We start from the raw sequence: 20,518 nt of genomic DNA, 5'->3' as shown, positions 1-20,518 counted from the left end.
GCCATGCAGTCATGAGTGAACAGGGAGTATAGGAGGGGACTGAGCACGCACCCCTGAGGGGCCCCCGCATTGAGGATCAGGGTGGCGGATGTGTTGTTACCTACAGTTGAAGTAGGAAGTTTACATACAGTTATGTTGGAGTCATTAAAACTTGTTTTTCAACCACTCCAAAAATGTCTTGTTAACCTCTCTAGCGAAGGAGGGATGAAATTGTCCCACCCTATTCAACAGCCAGTGAAAAATCAGAGCACCAGATTTAAAACCACAAAATGTCATAATTCAAAGTTCTCAAACATAGGACTATTTTACACCATTTTATAGATACACTTCTCCTGAATCGAACCACATTGTCCGATTTCCAAAAGGCTTTACAGCGAAAGCAAAACATTAGATTATGTTAGGAGAGTACATCGACACAATAACCACACAGCCATTTTCTAAGCAACTAGCATGCATCACAAATACACAAAACACAGCTAAATGAAGCACTAACCTTTGACGATCTTCATCAGATGACACTCCTAGGACATTATGTTATACAATACATGCATTTTTGTGTTCAATAAAGTTCACATTTATATTAAAAAACAGCATTTTACATTGCCGCGTGACGTTCAGAAAATATTTTGCCTCCAATACTGCCGGTGAATCAGCACCACAATCTACAAAAATACTCGTCAAAAACATTGATAAAATATTAAACTGTCATTCAAAGAATTATAGATTAACATCTCCTGAATGCAACCGCATTGCCAGATTTCAAAATAACTTTACTGGGAAATCACACTTTGCAATAATCTGAGTACTGAGCTCAAAAAAAAACATTAGGCAATACAGATAGTCGCCATGTTGGAGTCATCTAAATGAATAAATAGTATTAGAAATATTCACTTACCTTTGATGATCTTCATCAGAAGGCACTTCCAGGAATCCCAGGTACTCAACAAATGTTGTTTTGTTCGATAAAATCCATAATTTATGTCCAAATAACTCCATGTTGTTTGCGCGTTCAGTAAGGTACTCCAAATGTAGGGCTTATTTGTATTGCTTTTAAATCTTTTTAATTAATTTTAATCTTAACACTTTGTTCTAGCTAGCTATTTGTGTAGGTAGCTATCAAGGGAAATGTCACGACGAAAGTAAAAACAAATTGTATTTACGTTCGTTCAAACATGTCAAACGTTGTAAAACATCACTCTTTAGGGCCTAGAGAACGGGAAGATTCAGTAATATTTCAACTGGACGGTTCCTGTGTCTTGAAAAAGATTTTGGAACAGAGCTAACCCTCTCATGAATGCGCGCCAATGAAGTGATGTCATTCCTTGGGTTACCAACTTCCCAGCATTCCAGTCGGGCCTCAAACAAGGTTCTAAAGACTGTTGACATCTAGTGGAAGCCTTAGGAAGTGCAAAATGAATCCTTAGTCACTGTGTGTTTGATTGGCAAGACTTGAAAGGACTACAAGCACCAGAATTCTCACTTCCTGCTTAGATTTTTCTCAATTTTTTTGCCTGCCATATGAGTTCTGTTATACTCACAGACATCATTCAAACAGTTTTACAAACTTCTGAGTGTTTTCTATCCAAATCTACTAATAATATGCATATTCCAGTTCCTGGGCCCGAGTAGTAGGCCATTCAATTTGGGTATGTTTTTCATCCGGCCGTGAAAATACTGCCCCCTACCCTAGTGAAGTTAACAAACTATAGTTTTGGCAAGTCGGTTAGGACATCTACTTTGTGCATGACACAAGTAATTTTTCCAACAATTGTTTACAGACAGATTATTTCACTTACAATTCACTGTATCACAATACCAGTGGGTCAGAAGTTTACATACACTAAGTTGACTGTGCCTTTAAACAGCTTGGAAAATTCCAGAAAATGATGTCATGGCTTTAGAAGCTTCTGATAGGCTAATTGACATCATTTGAGTCAATTGGAGGTGTACCTGTGGATGTATTTCAAGGCCTACCTTCAAACTCAGTGCCTCTTTGCTTGACATCATGGGAAAATCAAAAGAAATCAGCCAAGACCTCAGAAAACAAAAGTAGACCTCCACAAGTCTCGTTCAACCTTGGGAGGAATTTCCATATGCTTGAAGGTACCACGTTCATCTGTACAAACAATAGTACGCAAGTATAAACATCATGGGACCACGCAGCCATCATACCACTCAGGAAAGAAACACGTACTGTCTCCTAGAGATGAACGTACTCTGGTGCGAAAAGTTCAAATCAATTCCAGAACAACAGCAAAGGACCTTGTGAAGATGCTGGAGGAAACAGGTTCAAAAGTATGTATAGCCACAGTAAAACGAGTCCTATATCGACATAACCTGAAAGGCCACTCAGCAAGGAAGAAGCCACTGCTCCAAAACCGGCATAAAAAAGTCAGATGATGGTTTGCAACTGCACATGGGGACAAAGATCTGACTTTTTGGAGAAATGTCCTCTTGTCTGATGAAACAAAAATAGAACTGTTTGGCCATAATGACCATCGTTATGTTTGGAGGAAAAAGTGGGATGCTTGCAAGCCGAAGAACACCATCCCAACCTTGAAGCATGGGGGTGTTAGCCTCATGTTGTGGAGGTGCTTTGCTGCTGGAGGGATTGGTGCACTTCACAAAATAGATGGCATCATGAGGTAGGAAAATTATGTGGATATATTGAAGCAACATCTCAAGACATCAGTCAGGAAGTTAAAGCTTGGTGGCAAATGGGTCTTCCAAATAGACAATGACCCAAAGCATACTTCCGAAGTTGTTGCAAAATGGCTTAAGGGCAACAAAGTCAAGGTATTGGAGTGGCCATCACAAAGCCCTGACCTCAATCCTAAATTTGGGGGAAGAACTGAAAAGCGTGTGAGAGCAAGGAGGCCTACAAAACTGACTCAGTTACACCGGCTCTGTCAGGAGGAATGGGCCAAAATTCACCCAACATTTTGTGGGAAGCTTGTGGAAGGCTACCCAAAACGTTTGACCCAAGTTAAACAATTTAAAGGCAATGCTACCAAATACTAATTGAGTGTATGTAAACTTCTGACCCATAGGGAATGTGATGAAATAAATAAAAGCTGAAATAAATAATTCTCTCTACTATTATTCTGACATTTCACATTCTTAAAATAAAGTTGTGATCCTAACTGACCTAAGACAGGGAATTTTAAATGTCAGGAATTGTGAAAAACTGAGTTTAAATGTATTTGGCTAAGGTGTATGTAAACTTCCGACTTCAACTGTAACTACTACAGTGTGGAAATTGTAAAGGATATGTTCACGTGTCAAATGTTTGCAGACGGGAGAAGTATGATGTTGAATAATCTGTGAATGGAAAATGTTGCAACTGTGGTGGGGATCATACTCCGGACTTCCTTGAGTGCCCTATTAGGGTTACGGAGGTCGAGGTGTCAAGGATCAGGGCTGCGCAGCGAATCTCCTATGCGGAGGCGATGAAGAGAGTCCAAGAGGCAACAGTGTTGAAGATATGGCGGTGGATGCATTGCAACCTGTTGCTAGTGTTCTAAGTAAATTGGGTGATCTGGATACACTTACTGTGGAAAAGGTGGATTTTGTGGCCATTATAGCCCAGTGATTAATTGTACGACACAAGTGTCTAAGAAGTCCAAGAAGCTGGGTATCATTATATCTGCAGCCGATACATTTTTAGGGCTCCAAGACTTAATGGCAGGAGCACTACAAGGACTTTTGTTGCTAGGAAATGTCCCCGCCCTCACAGGATGCTTCTGAGCCTGTGTTGGGACCTGATTAGAATGAGGTTTTTACCGAAAAGCAGGTTGATTTTGTTTAGTTCATTTATTTTTTTGGTAGTTTGTATGATCATTTATTTATTTTTACCCAAATATTTTCCTTTCTTGTGATCCTTATTATCAACCCGCTCATTAGGTGGCGGAATGCACATTGTTTGTTGCAAACGCCATTATACCATAGAAGAAGAATCGTCATCCTCCCGGAAATGTGCATTTGGTACGAAAATAAATCTAGGCGGGATAATACATAGCTAACGTTACTTACTCGTCACAGAGTTTCTGAATTATTTTCTCACTTTGGGTTTAGCGAATCAAAACTGTAAGAAACTAAGTACTGCTTATCGAGAACTGTCATCATGGCCAATTTGAATGAAGCTGATTTACCACCAAATCTGACTTGCCTCAAAGTAAGTGCTGGTTCAAAACAACTCCCACCTCGACCAGCTAACGCTAGTTAGTTAGCTAACGTTAACTATTTTCGCTTAACAAAATAGGTTAACAAAATAGTCTAAACCCATGTTAGCAAGCGAATATAACATATGTGTCAGCCAGTTACTATAGCTAGCTAACTTACTTTTATTGTTTTGCCTTTTTAAACACGCATATAGCTAACGTTAGTTAGCAAACAAAAAAAGCTAGCTATTTAGCCCAGCAGTGTGTATAACCATCATGTCAGTTTAGATGCTTTTAGCAACGCGTTACTAAAAGCAGTTAGTTAATGTGATGCTCACCATGTAACTATCATACTAGCCTACCTGACGGTATTATTTCTGTAATGCAGAATGTTGATACCATTCTCCGATGTCCCATTTGTTTCGAATTCCTGAGTATCGCAATGATGACCAAATGCTCTCACAACTGTAAGTTACCCAGATTTTGTCGTCACTAGACACAAACTATCCATTCGTTTTCAAAACAATGTTATAGCTGTACCGTTTGGTGTAGGCTATAGAAGATAACACTTGTCTCATAACAATACTGTATCCACACCTGATTATGTGCATTTCTCATTACAGTCTGCTCTTTGTGCATAAGAAAATTTCTGTCCTACAAATTACAATGTCCAGTATGCAATTCAGTAAGTATGATGCATGGTGGCACTGTATCATGACAATAAAACTATCTTTCAAATGTAATCTGTTTAGGTGGCTTGAACATGTCAAAATCAGACAAGCATTTATTTTTCTCTATTTTAGCCTACAACAGAACAGGACCTAAGAAACAACCGGATACTGGATGACCTGGTCACAAACTTTAAATCTGCAAGGTACCTATTATGTATTAAATACTCACATGATATGCTGGTAGAAAAACAGAGAAATTGAGAGAAAATCCATAATGTATCTAGCCTATATCTTGAAGCATCTATTCAGGCAACATGTAGCTCAACTGAGCCTTGATGAATGTGCTTACCAATACCATAGATGAACTGCCAATTCATAATAGAGAAACCACAACACTTTGTATTTTGAAAAGGCCACCATGCTCAGTGTCTCAAGGTGAAATCTATGCCTGATACCATAAGCCCAACTGGCAGGTTTCATTAGTTTATTTCTCAGTTGTAAAAGACAACCTAAGATTTAAAGCATTCTTTGAAAAGTGCGTATTATTTTCAAATACATGTGTATTATGCACTGATTATACAACACATTAAGACACCTGCTCTCTCCAAGACAGGTGAATCTACAGTGCAGGTGAATCTACAGTGCATTTGGAAAGTATTCTGTCCCACTGATCTTTTGGCTTAGTCATTATGGGGTACTATGTGTAGATTGAAGCGGGAAAAAAATAATGTAATCCATCTTAGAATAAGGCTGTAACGTAACAAAATGTGGAAAAGGGAAGGGGTCTGAATACTTTCTGAATGCACTGTAGGTAAAAGCTATGATCCCTTAATGATGTCACTTGTTAAATCGACTTCAATTCGTGTAGATGAAGGGGAGGAGACAGGTTAAAGAAGGATTTTTAAGCATTGAGACATGGATTGTGTATGTGTGACATTCAGAGGGTGAATGGGCAAGACACAAGATTTATGGTAATGAGGGCCAGGCGCACCAGTTTGTGTCAAAAACTGCTGGGGTTTTCACGCTCAACAGTTTCCCGTGTGTATCAAGAATGGTCCACCACCCAAAAGACATTCAGCCGACTTGACACGACTGTGGGAAGGTTTGGAGTCAACATGAGCCAGCATGCCCGTGGAACACTTTCAACACCTTGTAGAGTCCATGCCCCTACGAATTGAGGCTGTTCTGAGGGGATGTCTACTCAATATTAGGAAGGTGTTCCTACTGTTTGGTATACTCAGTGTATACATTCAGAACCAGTCAAACAGTGCTGTTTTGTGTACTGCCTTTATAAGTTTTGTTCCGATGTTTGGGGATGCAATTAAAATGTCATTTTAGAATGATTATACTGAGGATAAAGTGGAAGGAATGATAACAGATTATTTTCCCTCTGGAGGCTTCGCCTGGCCTTGCGATTTGTCAGCTCATTGATCTAACGCCCACTGTTAATAGCATTTTTCTACCACTTTATGTGACAGTTGCATAGTGTTACAGTATGTCAATTAAATGACAACAAAAAAGCAAGCAGCATGGAATACTTCACTTTGGCCTTTAGGGTAATGTATTTCCCTCCCTATACAGATGTTGTGAATGAGATTGGACGATGTGTATAGGGAGCAGGTCTCCTGGTTTCCTAGTAACTATCAGGATGCCCTTTCCTCTGGGAACTGGGTGATTCATGCCTCCTCTAAAACCATGTCTCTGCATTCCTCCCTGTTATTCACAATGGAACTGGCCTGGACTCTGTGCATCTGAATAGTAAATCAGGCAGGCAATCAGATAAAACTGTCATGTAGGCTTAGATCATCTCCAACTCATCTCATTCTCCTCCGCCTGGGCTCAACCCATGCTAAAGCTCACCTCGTGGGGGAAAAGTACAAATCTACAGTGTCCTCCATCTCCTCGCTCTTCCCCAGAGGGCATAGGGGTAGTGTGTGTGTGTTAGGGGTTGGGCGATATTAGGACAGCATCATCTATTGACAGCTGTCATTGATGGTGATGGCATCATGATGTGACAGACGATGGTTTAGCCTATTTGAACTTGACTGGCGCCACGCAGTGAAGAACATCTTGCAGGGCAGCACCCGTGACATTCTGATACTTGACCTATTCCTATTTTTATAGCCTAATTCAGTAAATATGTTGTATACAGAACGCAATAGTGGGATGTAGGCCAGACAGAATGGAGAATTCCACCAAAGCAGTGCAAAATGGCCAGTCAGAAAATATAGTTTTTCTCTGTCAGATGCATGGGCCTTTTTTTTTGTAACGGACACTAGCTGTTTAAAAAAAAACTTAGCCTCTATTACCTTCTCTCTCCATTCAATAGGCTATGAATTTGACTTTGGGCTCTTAGGCTACGCTTTCATTGTTTTATGCATGGCTTTCTTCTAATCAAACAATGAATGTAATGGAGTTCCATCTCAAAGTTGTTTGAATAGCATAAAAAACGTAAGGTAGCCAGGGGACTAATAATAAGAGAGAACCAACAATATCAATAGCCAATAGAAAAATCAAATGACAAGTTTAATCAAGTTAAGCTTATTAAGAAATAAATGATTCACGTGATCTGGGTAAATCCCTCCATGCGAGGTTTAAAACCAAATGGCCAATAACCTAGTGTCACTCAGTAAAACAAATCATGACTCTCGAGTCAGTAAAAAGAGTTGTTCAAAAATAACTAATCATTTGCAAACTGCTCATCACTACCTACTAGGCCTATCATAAGCTTTAAGACAAGTTCAAGTTATAAACAGTAGCTTATTTATCAAATATTCTAGCCTAAGGTGTTGTCCTAAAGTTGCCCCTTTCAAAAATAACAAGAATGAACGTCTATAGCCTAGGCATAGGCTATTCTCAATCACCACTTTATGATGGTCCTGTGAAATCAGAGTGGAGTTAGGGGGTGAGGTGTTGACTACTAAAACCTCTTAGCTACCTGGGATGCATCCTTGATGGAATCCTGGGAGGTGTGAGTATGGCCACTAAAGTGCTAGGGAAGGTTAATGCAAGGACTACATTTTTGGTTATAAAGTCCAATATGCTGATAAGGCCTCCAGTAGAGTGCTAGCCACTGCCCTCATTCAATGCCATTTTGACTACGCTAGTACTTCCTGGTTTGGGGGCTTATCTAAGCTGCTGAAGGGTACTCTCCAGATAGAATAGGGTGGTATTGAAGGTGAGTCCACATTCTCACATAGACATGTGCTGCTTTCAGGAACTCTACTGGCTGCTTGTTGAGGGTTTCCCAGATTAGACTGGGTTTGGTTTACAGGAGTATTAATGGTCCTGCACCCAGATATCTAACTGATTACTTTCCCCATGTTAGGGATGCACACAATCATAGCACCAGATAAGGTGTTGCTAATTTGTGCTTATACAGTTTCAGGAGTAATGCTGGGAAAGGTACTTTCTTGTATGCTGGAGCTTCAGAGTGGAATGTGTTGCCTCTGCCCATAAAAACAACGTCTTCTCAGGGCAGCTTTAAAAATAAACGAAAAAACAGTTTTATGTCTTCTGTGCCAATTTGAATGTACCTAACGATGAAACTGCAATGATGCGATAGATGTTATTTGTTTTTGTTTTATTATCTCGCTGTCTTACTGTGTGCAGCTGTTTTGGTTCTTGCCTAACCATCTTGTCTCAAGAGGACCACAATGACATTTTTTTTAAATTGATTTTATTGTAGCTTTTGAAGTTGTGTGTGTGCTTGTTTTTCTTTTTAAGTGGTGAAATTAATAAACTAAACTGAGAGAGAACAAACAATATGATTTATTTACTATTATTTTGAGGCAAATAAAGCAATTATTATCCAGTTCTGAAGACTGTAGACTGGTTATACATCATGGGCTGATAGAAAAACTCACTACGGTAAGACAGTCTGATGAGGAACGGGCTGTCACTGCTCCATCATCAAATCAAAGTTTATTGGTCATGTACACAGATTTGCAGTGAAATGCTTGTTTCTATCTCCAACAATGCAGTTATATAGCAAAAGAAACTAAAACAAAACACACGTAATCCAGAAGAAAATACAAGTCGTATGGGATGAGCCATGACTAGAATACAGTATATACTGTACATATAAAGTGGGTGAAACAGTATGTAAACATTATTGACGTGACCAGTGTTCAATGACTCTATGTAGATAGGGGAGAAGTCTCTAAGGTTCAGGGCATGGTACTGGGCGGAGGCAGGCTAGTGGTGACTGTTTTACAGTTCAATGGCCTGGAGATTGAAGCTCTTTTATTTATTTCACCTTTATTTAACCAGGTAAGCCAGTTGAGAACAAGTTCTCCTTTACAACTGCGACCTGGCCAAGATAAAGCAAAGCAGTGTGACACAAACAACAGAGTTACACATGGGATAAACAAACATAGTCATTAACACAATATAAAAATATTTATACAGGGTGTGCAAATGTTGTAAAATTAGGGAGGTAAGCCAATAAATAGGCCATAGTGGCGAAGTAATTACAATTTAGCATTAACACTGGAGTGATAGATGTGCAGAAGATTAATGTGCAAGTAGAGATACTGGGGTGCAATGGAGCAAAAAACAGGTGCAATCGGTAAGCTGCTCTGACAGCTGATGCTCAAATTTAGTGAGGGAGATATAAGGCTTCAGTGATTTGATATTTTTTTTTTTTTTTTTTTTCTCCAATTCGTTCCAATCATTGGCAGTAGAGAACTGGAAGGAAAGGTGGCTGAAGTAGGAGTTGGCTTTGGGGATGACCAGTGAAATATACCTGCTGGAGAGCGTGCTACAGCTGGGTGCTGCTATGGTGAGCAGTGAGCTGAGATAAGGCGGGACTTTACCTAGCAAAGACTTATAGATGACCTGGAGCCAGTGGGTTTGGCAACAAATTTGAAGCGAGGGCCAGTCTACGAGAGCATACAGGTCGCAGTGGTGGGTACTATATGGGGCTTTGGTGACAAAACGGATTGCACTGTAATAGACTACATACAATTTGCTGAGTAGAGTGTTGGCTATTTTGTAAATGACATCATTGAGGATCGGTAGGATAGTCAGTTTTACGAGGGTATGTTTGGCAGCATGAGTGAAGGATGCTTTGTTGTGAAATAGGAAGCCAATTCTAGATTTAATTTTGGATTGGAGATGTTTAATGTGAGTCTGGAAGGAGAGTTTACAGTCTAACCAGACACCTAGGTATTTGTAGTTGTCCACATATTCTAAGTCAGAACCGTCCAGAGTAGTGATGCTAGACGGGCAGGCGGGTGCGGGCAGTGATCGGTTGAAGAGCATGCATTTAGTTTTACTTGCATTTAAGAGCAGTTGGAGGCCACGGAAGGAGTGTTGTATGGCATTGAAGCTCGTCTGGAGGTTTGTTAACACAGTGTCCAAAGAAGGGCCAGAAGTATACAGAATGGTGTCATCTGCGTAAAGGTAGATCAGAGAATCACTAGCAGCAATTGCGACATCATTGATGGGAACAGAAAAGAGTCGGCCCAAGAATTGAACCCTGTGACACCCCCGTAGACTGCCAGTGGTCCGGACAACAGGCCCTCCGATTTGACACACTGAACTCTATCTGAGAAGTAGTTGGTGAACCAGGCGAGGCAGTCATTTGAGAAACCAAGGCTGTTGAGTCTGCCGATAAGAATGTGGTGATTGACAGTCGAAAAGCCTTCGCCAGGTCGATGAAGACGGCTGCACAGTACTGTCTTTTGTCGATGGCTGTTATGATATTGTTTAGGACCTTGAGCGTGGCTGAGGTGCACCCATGACCAGCTCGGAAACCAGATTGCATAGCGGAGAAGGTACGGTGGGATTTGAAATGGTTGGTGATCTGTTTGTTAACTTGGCTTTCGAAGACCTTAGAAAGGCAGGGACATCTACAGCACCTGGTTCACAGGAAGGCCAAGAAGATCATGATAGATATTGGTATGTAACAGTTTGGGTCTAGACTGTCTTCCCCTTTGAAGAGGGGATGACCGCGGCAGCTTTCCAATCTTCAGGGATCTCAGACGATACGAAAGAGAGGTTGAACAGGCTAGTAATAGGGGTTGCAACAATTGCGGTGGATAATTTTAGAAAGAGAGGGTCCAGATTGTCTAGCCCGGCTGATTTGTAGGGGTCCAGATTTTGCAGCTCTTTCATAACATCAGCTATCTGGATTTGGATGAAGGAGAAGTGGGGGAGGCTTGTCAAGTTGCTGCGGGGGGTGCAGAGCTGTTGGCCGGGGTAGGGGTAGCCAGGTGGAAAGCATGGCAAGCCGTAGAAAAATGCTTATTGAAATTCTCGATTATCGTGGATTTATCAGTGGTAACGGTGTTACCTATCCTCAGTGCAGTGGGCAGCTAGGAGGAGGTGCTCTTATTCTCCATGGACTTTACAGTGTCCCAGAACTTTTTTGAGTTTGTGCTACAGGATGCAAATTTCTGTTTAAAAAATCTAGCCTTTGCTTTCCTAACTGCCTGTGTATATTGGTTCCCAACTTCCTTGTAAAGTTGCATATCGCGGGGGCTATTCGATGCTAATGCAGTACACCACAGGATGTTTTTGTGCTGGTCAAGGGCATTCAAGTCTGGAGTGAACCAAGGGCTATATCTGTTCTTAGATCTACATTTTATTTGAATGGGGCATGCTTATTTAAGATGGTTAGGAAAGCACTTTTAAAGAGCAACCAGGCATCCTCTACTGACGGAATGAGGTCAATATCCTTCCAGGATACCCGGGCCAGGTTGATTATAAAGGCCTGCTCGCTTAAGTGTTTTAGGGAGTGTTTGACAGTGATGAGGGGTGGTCGTTTGACCGCGGACCCATTACGCACGCAGGCAATGAGGCAGTGATCGCTGAGATCCTGGTTGAAGACAGCAGAGGTGTATTTCCAGGGCATGTTGGTCAGGATGATATCTATGAGGGTGCCTGCGTTTACGGCTTTAGGGTTGTACCTGGTAGGTTCCTTGATTATTTGTGTGATAAGGAGGACATCTAGCTTGGATTGTAGGACGGCCGGGGTGTTTAAGGATATCCCAGTTTAGGTCACCTAACAGTATGAACTCTGAAGGTAGATGGGGGCAATTAATTCACATATGGTGTCCAGGGCACAGCTGGGGGCTGAGGGCGGTCTATAACAAGCGGCAACAGTTAGACTTATTTCTGGAATGGTGGATTTTTAAAAGTAGGAGCTCGAACTGTTTGGGCACAGACCTGTATAGCATGACAGAACTCTGCGGTCTATCTCTGCAGTAGATTGCATCCATGTTGTAGTTGGGGATGGAAATTTCTGAATTTTTGGTGGCCTTCCTAAGCCAGGATTGAGACATGGCTAGGACATCAGTGTTGGCGGAGTGTGCTAAAGCAGTGAATAAAACAAACTTAGGGAGGAGGTTTCTGATGTTAACATGCATGAAAGCAAGGCTTTTACGGTTACAGAAGTCAACAAATGATAGCGCCTGGGGAAAAGGAGTGGAACTGGGGGCTACAGGGCCTGGGTTAACCTCTACATCACCAGAGGAACAGAGGAGGAGTAGGATAAGGGTACGGCTAAAGACTATGAGAACTGGTCGTATAGTGCTTTGGGAACAGAGAATAAAAGGAGTGGATTTCTGGGCGTGGTATGGTTGGATGTGAGTACAGTGGAGGTAAACCTAGGCGTTGAGTGACGATGAGAGAGGTTTCGTCTCTGGAGGCACCAGTTAAGCCAGGTGACGCCTCCGCATGTGTGTGGGGTGGGACAAAAGAGCTATCTAAGGCGTGTTGAGCGGGACTGAGGGCTCTACAGTGAAATAAACTAATTTGATCTAGCCAAGACTGCAGTAGACAAGGCATATTGACATGAGAGAGAGAGGTATAAAGCAATCACAGGTGTTGTTCAGGAGAGCTAAGACAACAACGGGTAAGTGCTGATGAATAGGCAGAGCAGGTCAGTTAGGTACGTACGGGACCTGAGTTCGAGGCTGGGTCCGACAGGTAAACGTAATTAGGTACCGTGTTATTGAAACAGTCCAGGGGGGCATCAGCTGTGTAGCCAAGTGGTCATAGGGTCAAATGAGCAGCAATAGATGAGTCAGGGTGCTGCTGTTCGGTAGTCACTTCTACGCTAGGCGAGCAGTGGACACAGCGTTCAGAAAAGCTACCGGGCCGGGGATAGTCGATGGTTCTTCAGCGACATTGTAACAGAATAGCCTGTTTAGACCACACCGGGTGATCACGTCGGCAGTCCAGTCGTGATGGATCGGCGGCGCTCCGTGTCGACAATAAAGTGTCCAGGCCAATTGGCAAAATAGGTTTTGTAGCCCTAGATTTAGCTGGTATATGGGCCTAGCTCGAGGCTAGCAAAAGGCTAGCTGGTGCTTGCTTCGGGACATATGCGTTTATCAGTCTCTCTGTCCCAGCTTTGATGCACCTGTACTGTCTCTGCCTTCGGGGTGAACAGGCCGTGGCTCGGATGGCTGAGGTCTTTGATGATCTTCTTGGCCTTCCTGTGAACCAGGTGCAGTAGATGTCCCTGCCTTTCTAAGGTCTTCGAAAGCCAAGTTAACAAACAGATCACCGACCATTTCGAATCCCACCGTACCTTCTCCGCTATGCAATCTGGTTTCCGAGCTAGTCATGGGTGCACCTCAGCCACGCTCAAGGTCCTAAACGATATCATAACTGCCATCGATAAGAGACAATACTGTGCAGCCGTATTCATCGACCTGGCCAAGGCTTTTCGACTGTCAATCACCACATTCTTATCGGCAGACTCAACAGCCTTGGTTTCTCAAATGACTGCCTCGCCTGGTTCACCAACTACTTCTCAGATAGAGTTCAGTGTGTCAAATCGGAGGGCCTGTTGTCCAGACCACTGGCAGTCTCTATGGGGGTGCCACAAGGTTCATTTCTCGGGCCGACTCTCTTCTCTGTATACATCAATGATGTCGCTCTTGCTGCTGGTGATTCTCTGATCCACCTCTACGCAGACGACACCATTCTGTATACTTCTGGCCCTTCTTTGGACACTGTGCTAACTAACCTCCAGACGAGCTTCAATGCCATACAGCTCTCCTTCCGTGGCTTCCAACTGCTCTTAAATGCAAATAAAACTAAATGCATGCTCTTCAACCGATCGCTGCCTGCACCTGCCCGCCCGTCTAGCATCACTACTCTGGATGCTACTCTGCATCACTACTCTGAAATCATAGTCGCACACCTCATATAGTCCAGCCCATAGGCCTATATGTTTTGATAAGGTTTGAATCAAAACTAAAGTGGCCAAATAACTTCTTAAAATTAAGCACATCCGCTTAACGGGTGTAGAGCCTAACTGGCATACATATGCAGAATGTGAGTTTCAAGTTTGGGGAAGATAATTTTCACCATAAAAATGCATCTTTATAATAAAAGCATTACATGCATATTGGCATTTGCTTTCACTTTTGCGAATGTTGTTTTCCCGCAAATGGAACATTTGTGCTTATACTCTACTGCCGTTAAATTAAGCATATAGGAGTACCTGTTTGTTGACCACTCAACACAGAATAGCTGCATTAGTCATAGTATAAAATAATACAAATATTTCAAAGGAGTTCTAAGCAAATCTTGTCTGCTAAATAATCTAGTCTAGGCCACATTCATATGACATAGCCAGATCAGGACCTAACATAAGAACAACTCAGAGTATTGTTGTGTCTTTGGCTATGCCGGATTAAGTGATATGACATGCTATTCTATAAAATTCTTTCTCTGTAATTAATATTACTGGATTTCAGCTAATCATGTAAATGTAATTAACTAGAAAGTCGGGGCACCACGAAATAATGTTTTTAGAGCTGTTATCTTCCGAATAAACTCTTAAAGACCTAGTAATATTTTATTTCAATAGCAGTCAATATTAATCGTCACTTTATTTCAGTCTCATCTGAAAGTTGTAAATTATTGGTTATCTTCACGGACCCTGGCTAACAAGTTGAATCAGCAATACAAATTGAGTTTAATTATTTATTTACTAAATACCTAACTAATCACACAGAATTCCATATACACAGAATGCAAATTATGTCATACAGAAAACGCCCCTGGTGGACGGGCCGACATGACGGCTGGTTACACAAAGGGAGGGGGTTGGGTTTGAGTGAAAGAGCGGGAAGACTGAGGAACAAAGGGAGAAGTTGTGCTATCGTAAATACAGTATCTTATGCATTCTAAATTACCGCCCATTTGGAAAAGGAAAATGCAATAAATATTTACTCTGAGCTGCGCTTCGGTTGGTTGGTCGTAGATGCTGGCCGTGTTGGCCAACAGAGATCTTCCTGTCCTCGGAAGAATGTCACTGGTGCTAAATTGTATACTTTGTAGTATCGTCGTCCGTCCTTTACTAGCCCACGTTTACAGTGGCCGCTGCTAACTCAACGGCTAGGATGTCTCACTTCTTTAGTGAATAAGAGTTCAAAGTTCATACCATTCACAACCAAAGCTCACGCTGAGGTTGGCTTAGTTCTGTAGTTGACATGTTAGTCCTTTTTAACGTATGGACTATCGTCCTTGGAACAGGAGGTTACATTTTCGTCAAGGGCTTATATAGTGGCGGGAGAGAAGGATGTTTCATAGTTCATAACCCATGTCTCTTCACGCGGGCGGGCCACTGATTTGAGCAGAGCTCTAACCTTATGAAAACCCAATTCTCTCATTTGGAAGCTAAAATTACATTTAATCTTTTCACAAATAGTTTTACATTTAAACATTTTAAATTGCACAACAGTTCCATGTGAATCTGATAACTATAATGTGTAGACTTTCCCAGATACAGTTTGTCATCAGTCATAATGTCTCAGATGACCACCGAACAGACATCATATACATTAAGTACCAACGCATATTTTCAACTGGTTCTATTACCGAAATATGGTTCCTTTCCCCCCACTTGTTTGATGTTCCCAGAATCTCTATGTTTAACCTCTCTGGGCTAGGTGGGACGTTTGCGTACCACCCTAGTCAACAGCCAGTGGAACCCGTGGCGCGATATTCAAATACCTCAGAAATGCTATTACTTCAATTTCTCAAACATATGACTATTTTACACCATTTTAAAGACAAGACTCTCGTTAATCTAACCACACTGTCTGATTTCAAAAAAGCTTTACAACGAAAGCAAAACATTAGATTATGTCAGCAGAGTACCCAGCCAGAAATAATCAGACACCCATTTTTCAAGCTAGCATATAATGTCACAAAAACCAAAACCACAGCTAAATGCAGCACTAACCTTTGATGATCTTCATCAGATGACACTCCTAGGACATTATGTTATACAATACATGCATGTTTTGTTCAATGAAGTTCATATTTATATCAAAAACCAGCTTTTTACATTAGCATGTGATTAGCATTCCCACCGAACACTTCCGGTGAATTTACTAAATTACTCACGATAAACGTTCACAAAAAACATAATTATTTTAAGAATTATAGATACAGAACTCCTTTATGCAATCGCGGTGTCCGATTTTAAAATAGCTTTTCGGTGAAAGCACATTTTGCAATATTCTGAGTAGATAGCCCGGCCATCACAGGCTAGCTATTTTGACACCCACCAAGTTTGGTACTCACCAAACTCAGATTTACTATAAGAAAAATATGATTACCTTTGCTGTTCTTCGTCAGAATGCACTCCCAGGACTTCTACTTAAACAACAAATGTTGGTTTGGTTCCAAATAATCCATAGTTATATCCAAATAGCGGCGTTTTGTTCGTGCGTTCAAGACACTATCCGAAGGGTGACGCGCCCGGCGCATTTCGTGACAAAAAAAATCTAAATATTTCATTACCGTACTTCGAAGCATGTCAAACGCTGTTTAAAATCAATTTTTATGCGATTTTTCTCGTAAAGTAGCGATAATATTCCGACCGGGAGTCGTTGTTTTCGTTCAAAGACTGAGAAAGTAAAATGGACTCTTCACGTGCATGCGTGCGCCCGTCTCATTGTTCTCAGATCGACCACTTACCAAATGCGCTACTGTTTTTCAGACAGTAACTGCAGAGTCATCATTCAACGTTCTGGCGCCTTCTGAGAACCTATGGGAGCCTTAGAAAATGTCACGTTACAACAGAGACAAAGAAGGCCAAGAAATGGTCAGAGAGGGCGCTTCCTCTTTGGAATCTTCTCAGGTTTTGGCCTGCCATATGAGTTCTGTTAAACTCACAGACACCATTCAAACAGTTTTAGAAACTTTAGGGTGTTTTCTACCCAAATAAAACAATTATATGCATATTCTAGTTACTGGGCAGGAGTAGTAACCAGATTAAATCGGGTAAGTTTTTTTATCCGGCCGTGCAAATACTGCCCCCTATCCCCAACAGGTTAACAAAGGCTATTCAAGAGTCATTCAGTAGAGTCAGAGAGAGAGAGGGAAGGGAGAAAGGTATTTATGGGGGGGTCATAAACCTTACCCACAGGCCAACGTCATGACACCACTTGGGGGCAGCTTGTCAGAAATCAAGGATCCAGTTGCATTGGGAGATGTTTAGTCCCAGGATCATTAATTTAGTGATGGGCTTTGTGGGTACTATGGTGTTGAATGCTGAGCTGTACTCAATGAACTGCATTCTCACATAGGTGTTCCTTTTGTCCAGGTGAGAACGGACAGTGTGGAGTGCAATTTGAGATGACGTCATCTGTGGATCTGTTGGGGTGGTGTGCGAATTGAAGTGGGTCTAGGGTTTATGGCGTGCTGGTGTTGTGAGCCATGAACAACTTTTCAAAGCACTTCATGGCTACCGACGTGAGTGCTACGGGCGGTAATCATTTAGGCAGGTTACCTTCGCTATCTTTTTCACAGGGACTGTGGTGGTCTGTTTGAAACATGTAGGTATTACAGACTCAATCAGGGAGAGTCAAGTAAGAGTCTTTCCAGTTGGTCTGCGCATGCTTTGAGTACACATCCTGGTAATCCGTCTGGCCCCGTGGCTTTGTGAATGTTGATCTGTTTAAAGAGCAACTGGTGCTCTCATGCATGCTTTAGTGTTGCTTGCCTCGAAGTGAGTATATATGGCATTTAGCTCATCTGGTAGGCTCGTGACACTAGGCAGCTCGCGGCTTGGTTTCCCTTTGTAGTGCGCAATAGTTTTCAATCTCTGCAACATCTTACGAGCATCAGAGCCGGTGCAGTAGGATTCAATCTTAGTCCTGTATTGATGCTTTGTCTGTTTGATGGTTCGTCTGAGGGCATAGCGGGATTTTTGATAAGCTTTCGGATTAGTGTCCCGCTCCTTGAAAGCGGCAGCTCTAGCCTTTAGCTCGGTGCGGATGTTGCCTGTAATCCATGGGTTCCGTTTGGGATATGTACGTACAGTCAATATGGGGACAACATCGTCGATGTACTTATTGATGAAGCTGGCGACTGATGTGGTATACTACTCAGTGCCATTGGATGAATCCCTGAACGTATTCCAGTCTGTGCTAGCAAAACAGTCCTGTAGCGTTGCATCCACATCATCTGACCACTTCCGTATTGAGTGAGTCACTGGTACTTCCTGCTTTAATTTTTGCTTGTAGGCAGGAATCAGGAGGATAGAATTATGGTCAGATTTGCCAAATGGAGGATGAGCTTTGTATGCGTCTGTGTGTGGAGTAAAGGTGGTCTAGAGTTTATTTTTTGTTTATTTATTTATTTATTTATTTATTTTCTCCTCTGGTTGCACATGTGACATGCTGGTAGAAATATTAGGTAAAATGGATTTAAGTTTGCCTGCAGTATAGTCCCCGGCCACTAGAAGCGCCACTTCTGGATGTTGGTTTGGAGCTCGTAAATGGCAGCCATCCCTTCCGGCACCATTATGTAACTCTGATTAGAAGACAGTAGGCAGTCATTACCTGTTATGTGGCCTGCTCTTTTATCTACTCCCATAATCCAGTATTGGCATTTTGATTAACTATCTTTCAATGAGGTTAGGTGGAGCAGGCAATGTTGTGCTCTTTGTATGGAGAGTAGAGGTCGACCGATTATGGTTTTTCAATGCCGATACCGATTATTGGAGGACCAAAAAAGGCCGGTACCGATTAATCGGCCTATTTATTTATTTGTAATAATGACAATTACAACAATACTGAATGAACACTTTTTTTAACTTAATATAATACATACATACAATCAATTTAGCCTCAAATAAATAATGAAACATGTTCAATTTGGTTTAAATAATGCAAAAACAAAGTGTTGGAGAAGAAAATAAAAGTGCAATATGTGCCATGTAAAAAAGCTAACGTTTAAGTTCCTTGCTCAGAACATGAGAACATATGAAAGCTGGTGGTTCCTTTTTAACATGAGTCTTCAGTATTCCCAGGTATGAAGTTTTAGGTTGTAGTTATTATAGGAATTATAGGACTATTTCTCTCTATACGATTTGTATTTCATATACCTTTGACTATTGGATGTTCTTATAGGCACTTTAGTATTGCCAGTGTAACAGTATAGCTTCCATCCCTCTCCTCTCTCCTACCTGGGCTCGAACCAGGAACACATCGACAACAGCCACCCTCGAAGCAGCGTTACCCATGCAGAGCAAGGGGAACAACTACTCCAAGTCTCAGAGCGAGTGACATTTGAAACGCTATTAGCGCGCACCCGGCTAACTAGCTAGCCATTTCACATCGGTTACACCAGCCTAATCTTGGGAGTTGATAGGCTTGAAGTCATAAACAGCGCAATGCTTGAAGAATTGCGAAGGGCTGCTGGCAAAACGACGAAAGTGCTGTTAGAATGAATGCTTACGAGCCTGCTGGTGCCTACCACCGCTCAGTCAGACTGCTCTATCAAATATCAAATCATAGACTTAATTATAATATAATAAACACACAAATATGAGCCTTATGTCATTAATATGGTCGAATCCGGAAACTATCATCTCGAAAACAAAACATTTATTTTTCCAGTGAAATACGGAACCGTTCTGTATTTTATCTAACGGGTGGCATCCCTAAATCTAAATATTCCTGTTACATTGCACAACCTTCAATGTTATGTCATAATTACGTAAAATTCTGGCAAATTAGTTCGCAACGAGCCAGGTGGCCCAAACTGCTGCATATACCCTGACTCTGTTGCAGAGGTGACACATTTTCCCTAGTTAAAAGAAATTCATGTTAGCAGGCAATATTAACTAAATATGCAGGTTTAAAAATATATACTTGTGTATCGATTTTAAGAAAGACATTGATGTTTATGGTTAGGTACACGTTGGAGCAACGACAGTCCTTTTTCGCGAATGCGCACCGCATCGATTATATGCAACGCAGGACAGGCTAGATAACTACACATGGTTGATGATATTACTAGTTTAACTAGTGATTATGATTGATTGTTTTTTTATAAGATAAGTTTAATGCTAGCTAGCAACTTACCTTGGCTTCTTACTGCATTCGCGTAACAGGCAGGCTCCTCGTGGAGTGCAATGTAAAGCAGGTGGTTAGAGCGTTGGACTAGTTAACCGTAAGGTTGCAAGATTGAATCCCCAAGCTGACAAGGTAAAAATCTGTCGTTCTGCCCCTGAATAAGGCAGTTAACCCACCGTTCCTAGGTCGTCATTGAAATAAGAATGTGTTCTTAACTGACTTGCCTAGTTAAAAAATATTATAATAAATAAATAAAAAATAGGCAAATCGGTGTCCAATAATACTGATTGTTATGAAAACTTGAAATCGGCCCTAATTAATCGGCCATTCCGTTTTAATCGGTCGACCT

The 20,518-nt window shown here is 41.6% G+C and overlaps 1 protein-coding gene across 5 annotated transcripts in view; it reads left to right on the top strand.

Moving 5' to 3' along the window:
• Window positions 1-3,959: 3,959 nt before the first annotated feature.
• LOC106583181 (E3 ubiquitin-protein ligase RAD18) overlaps window positions 3,960-20,518 on the top strand; it is a 99,752-nt gene continuing 83,193 nt past the window's right edge. For 4 of the 5 annotated variants that reach the window (XR_006761306.2, XR_014382173.1, XM_014167080.3 and 1 more), the window contains exons 1-4: window positions 3,961-4,174; window positions 4,549-4,627; window positions 4,784-4,845; window positions 4,964-5,034. Coding sequence is in view for 2 of the 5 variants with exons in the window: in XM_014167080.3 (XP_014022555.1) it covers window positions 4,124-4,174; window positions 4,549-4,627; window positions 4,784-4,845; window positions 4,964-5,034 (263 nt within the window). In the remaining 3 variants the exon portion in view is untranslated. Of the gene's footprint in view, window positions 4,175-4,548; window positions 4,628-4,783; window positions 4,846-4,963; window positions 5,035-20,518 lie in introns of all 5 variants that reach the window. The other variant, XR_001323457.3, reaches the window with a different exon arrangement.

This window comes from Salmo salar, chromosome 22, assembly GCF_965601325.2.
Source record: "Salmo salar chromosome 22, fSalSal1, whole genome shotgun sequence".
Taxonomy (NCBI): domain Eukaryota; kingdom Metazoa; phylum Chordata; class Actinopteri; order Salmoniformes; family Salmonidae; genus Salmo; species Salmo salar.
The sequence above is the reverse complement of the archived record's forward strand: the minus strand, read 5'-3'. Positions and strand labels throughout refer to the sequence as shown.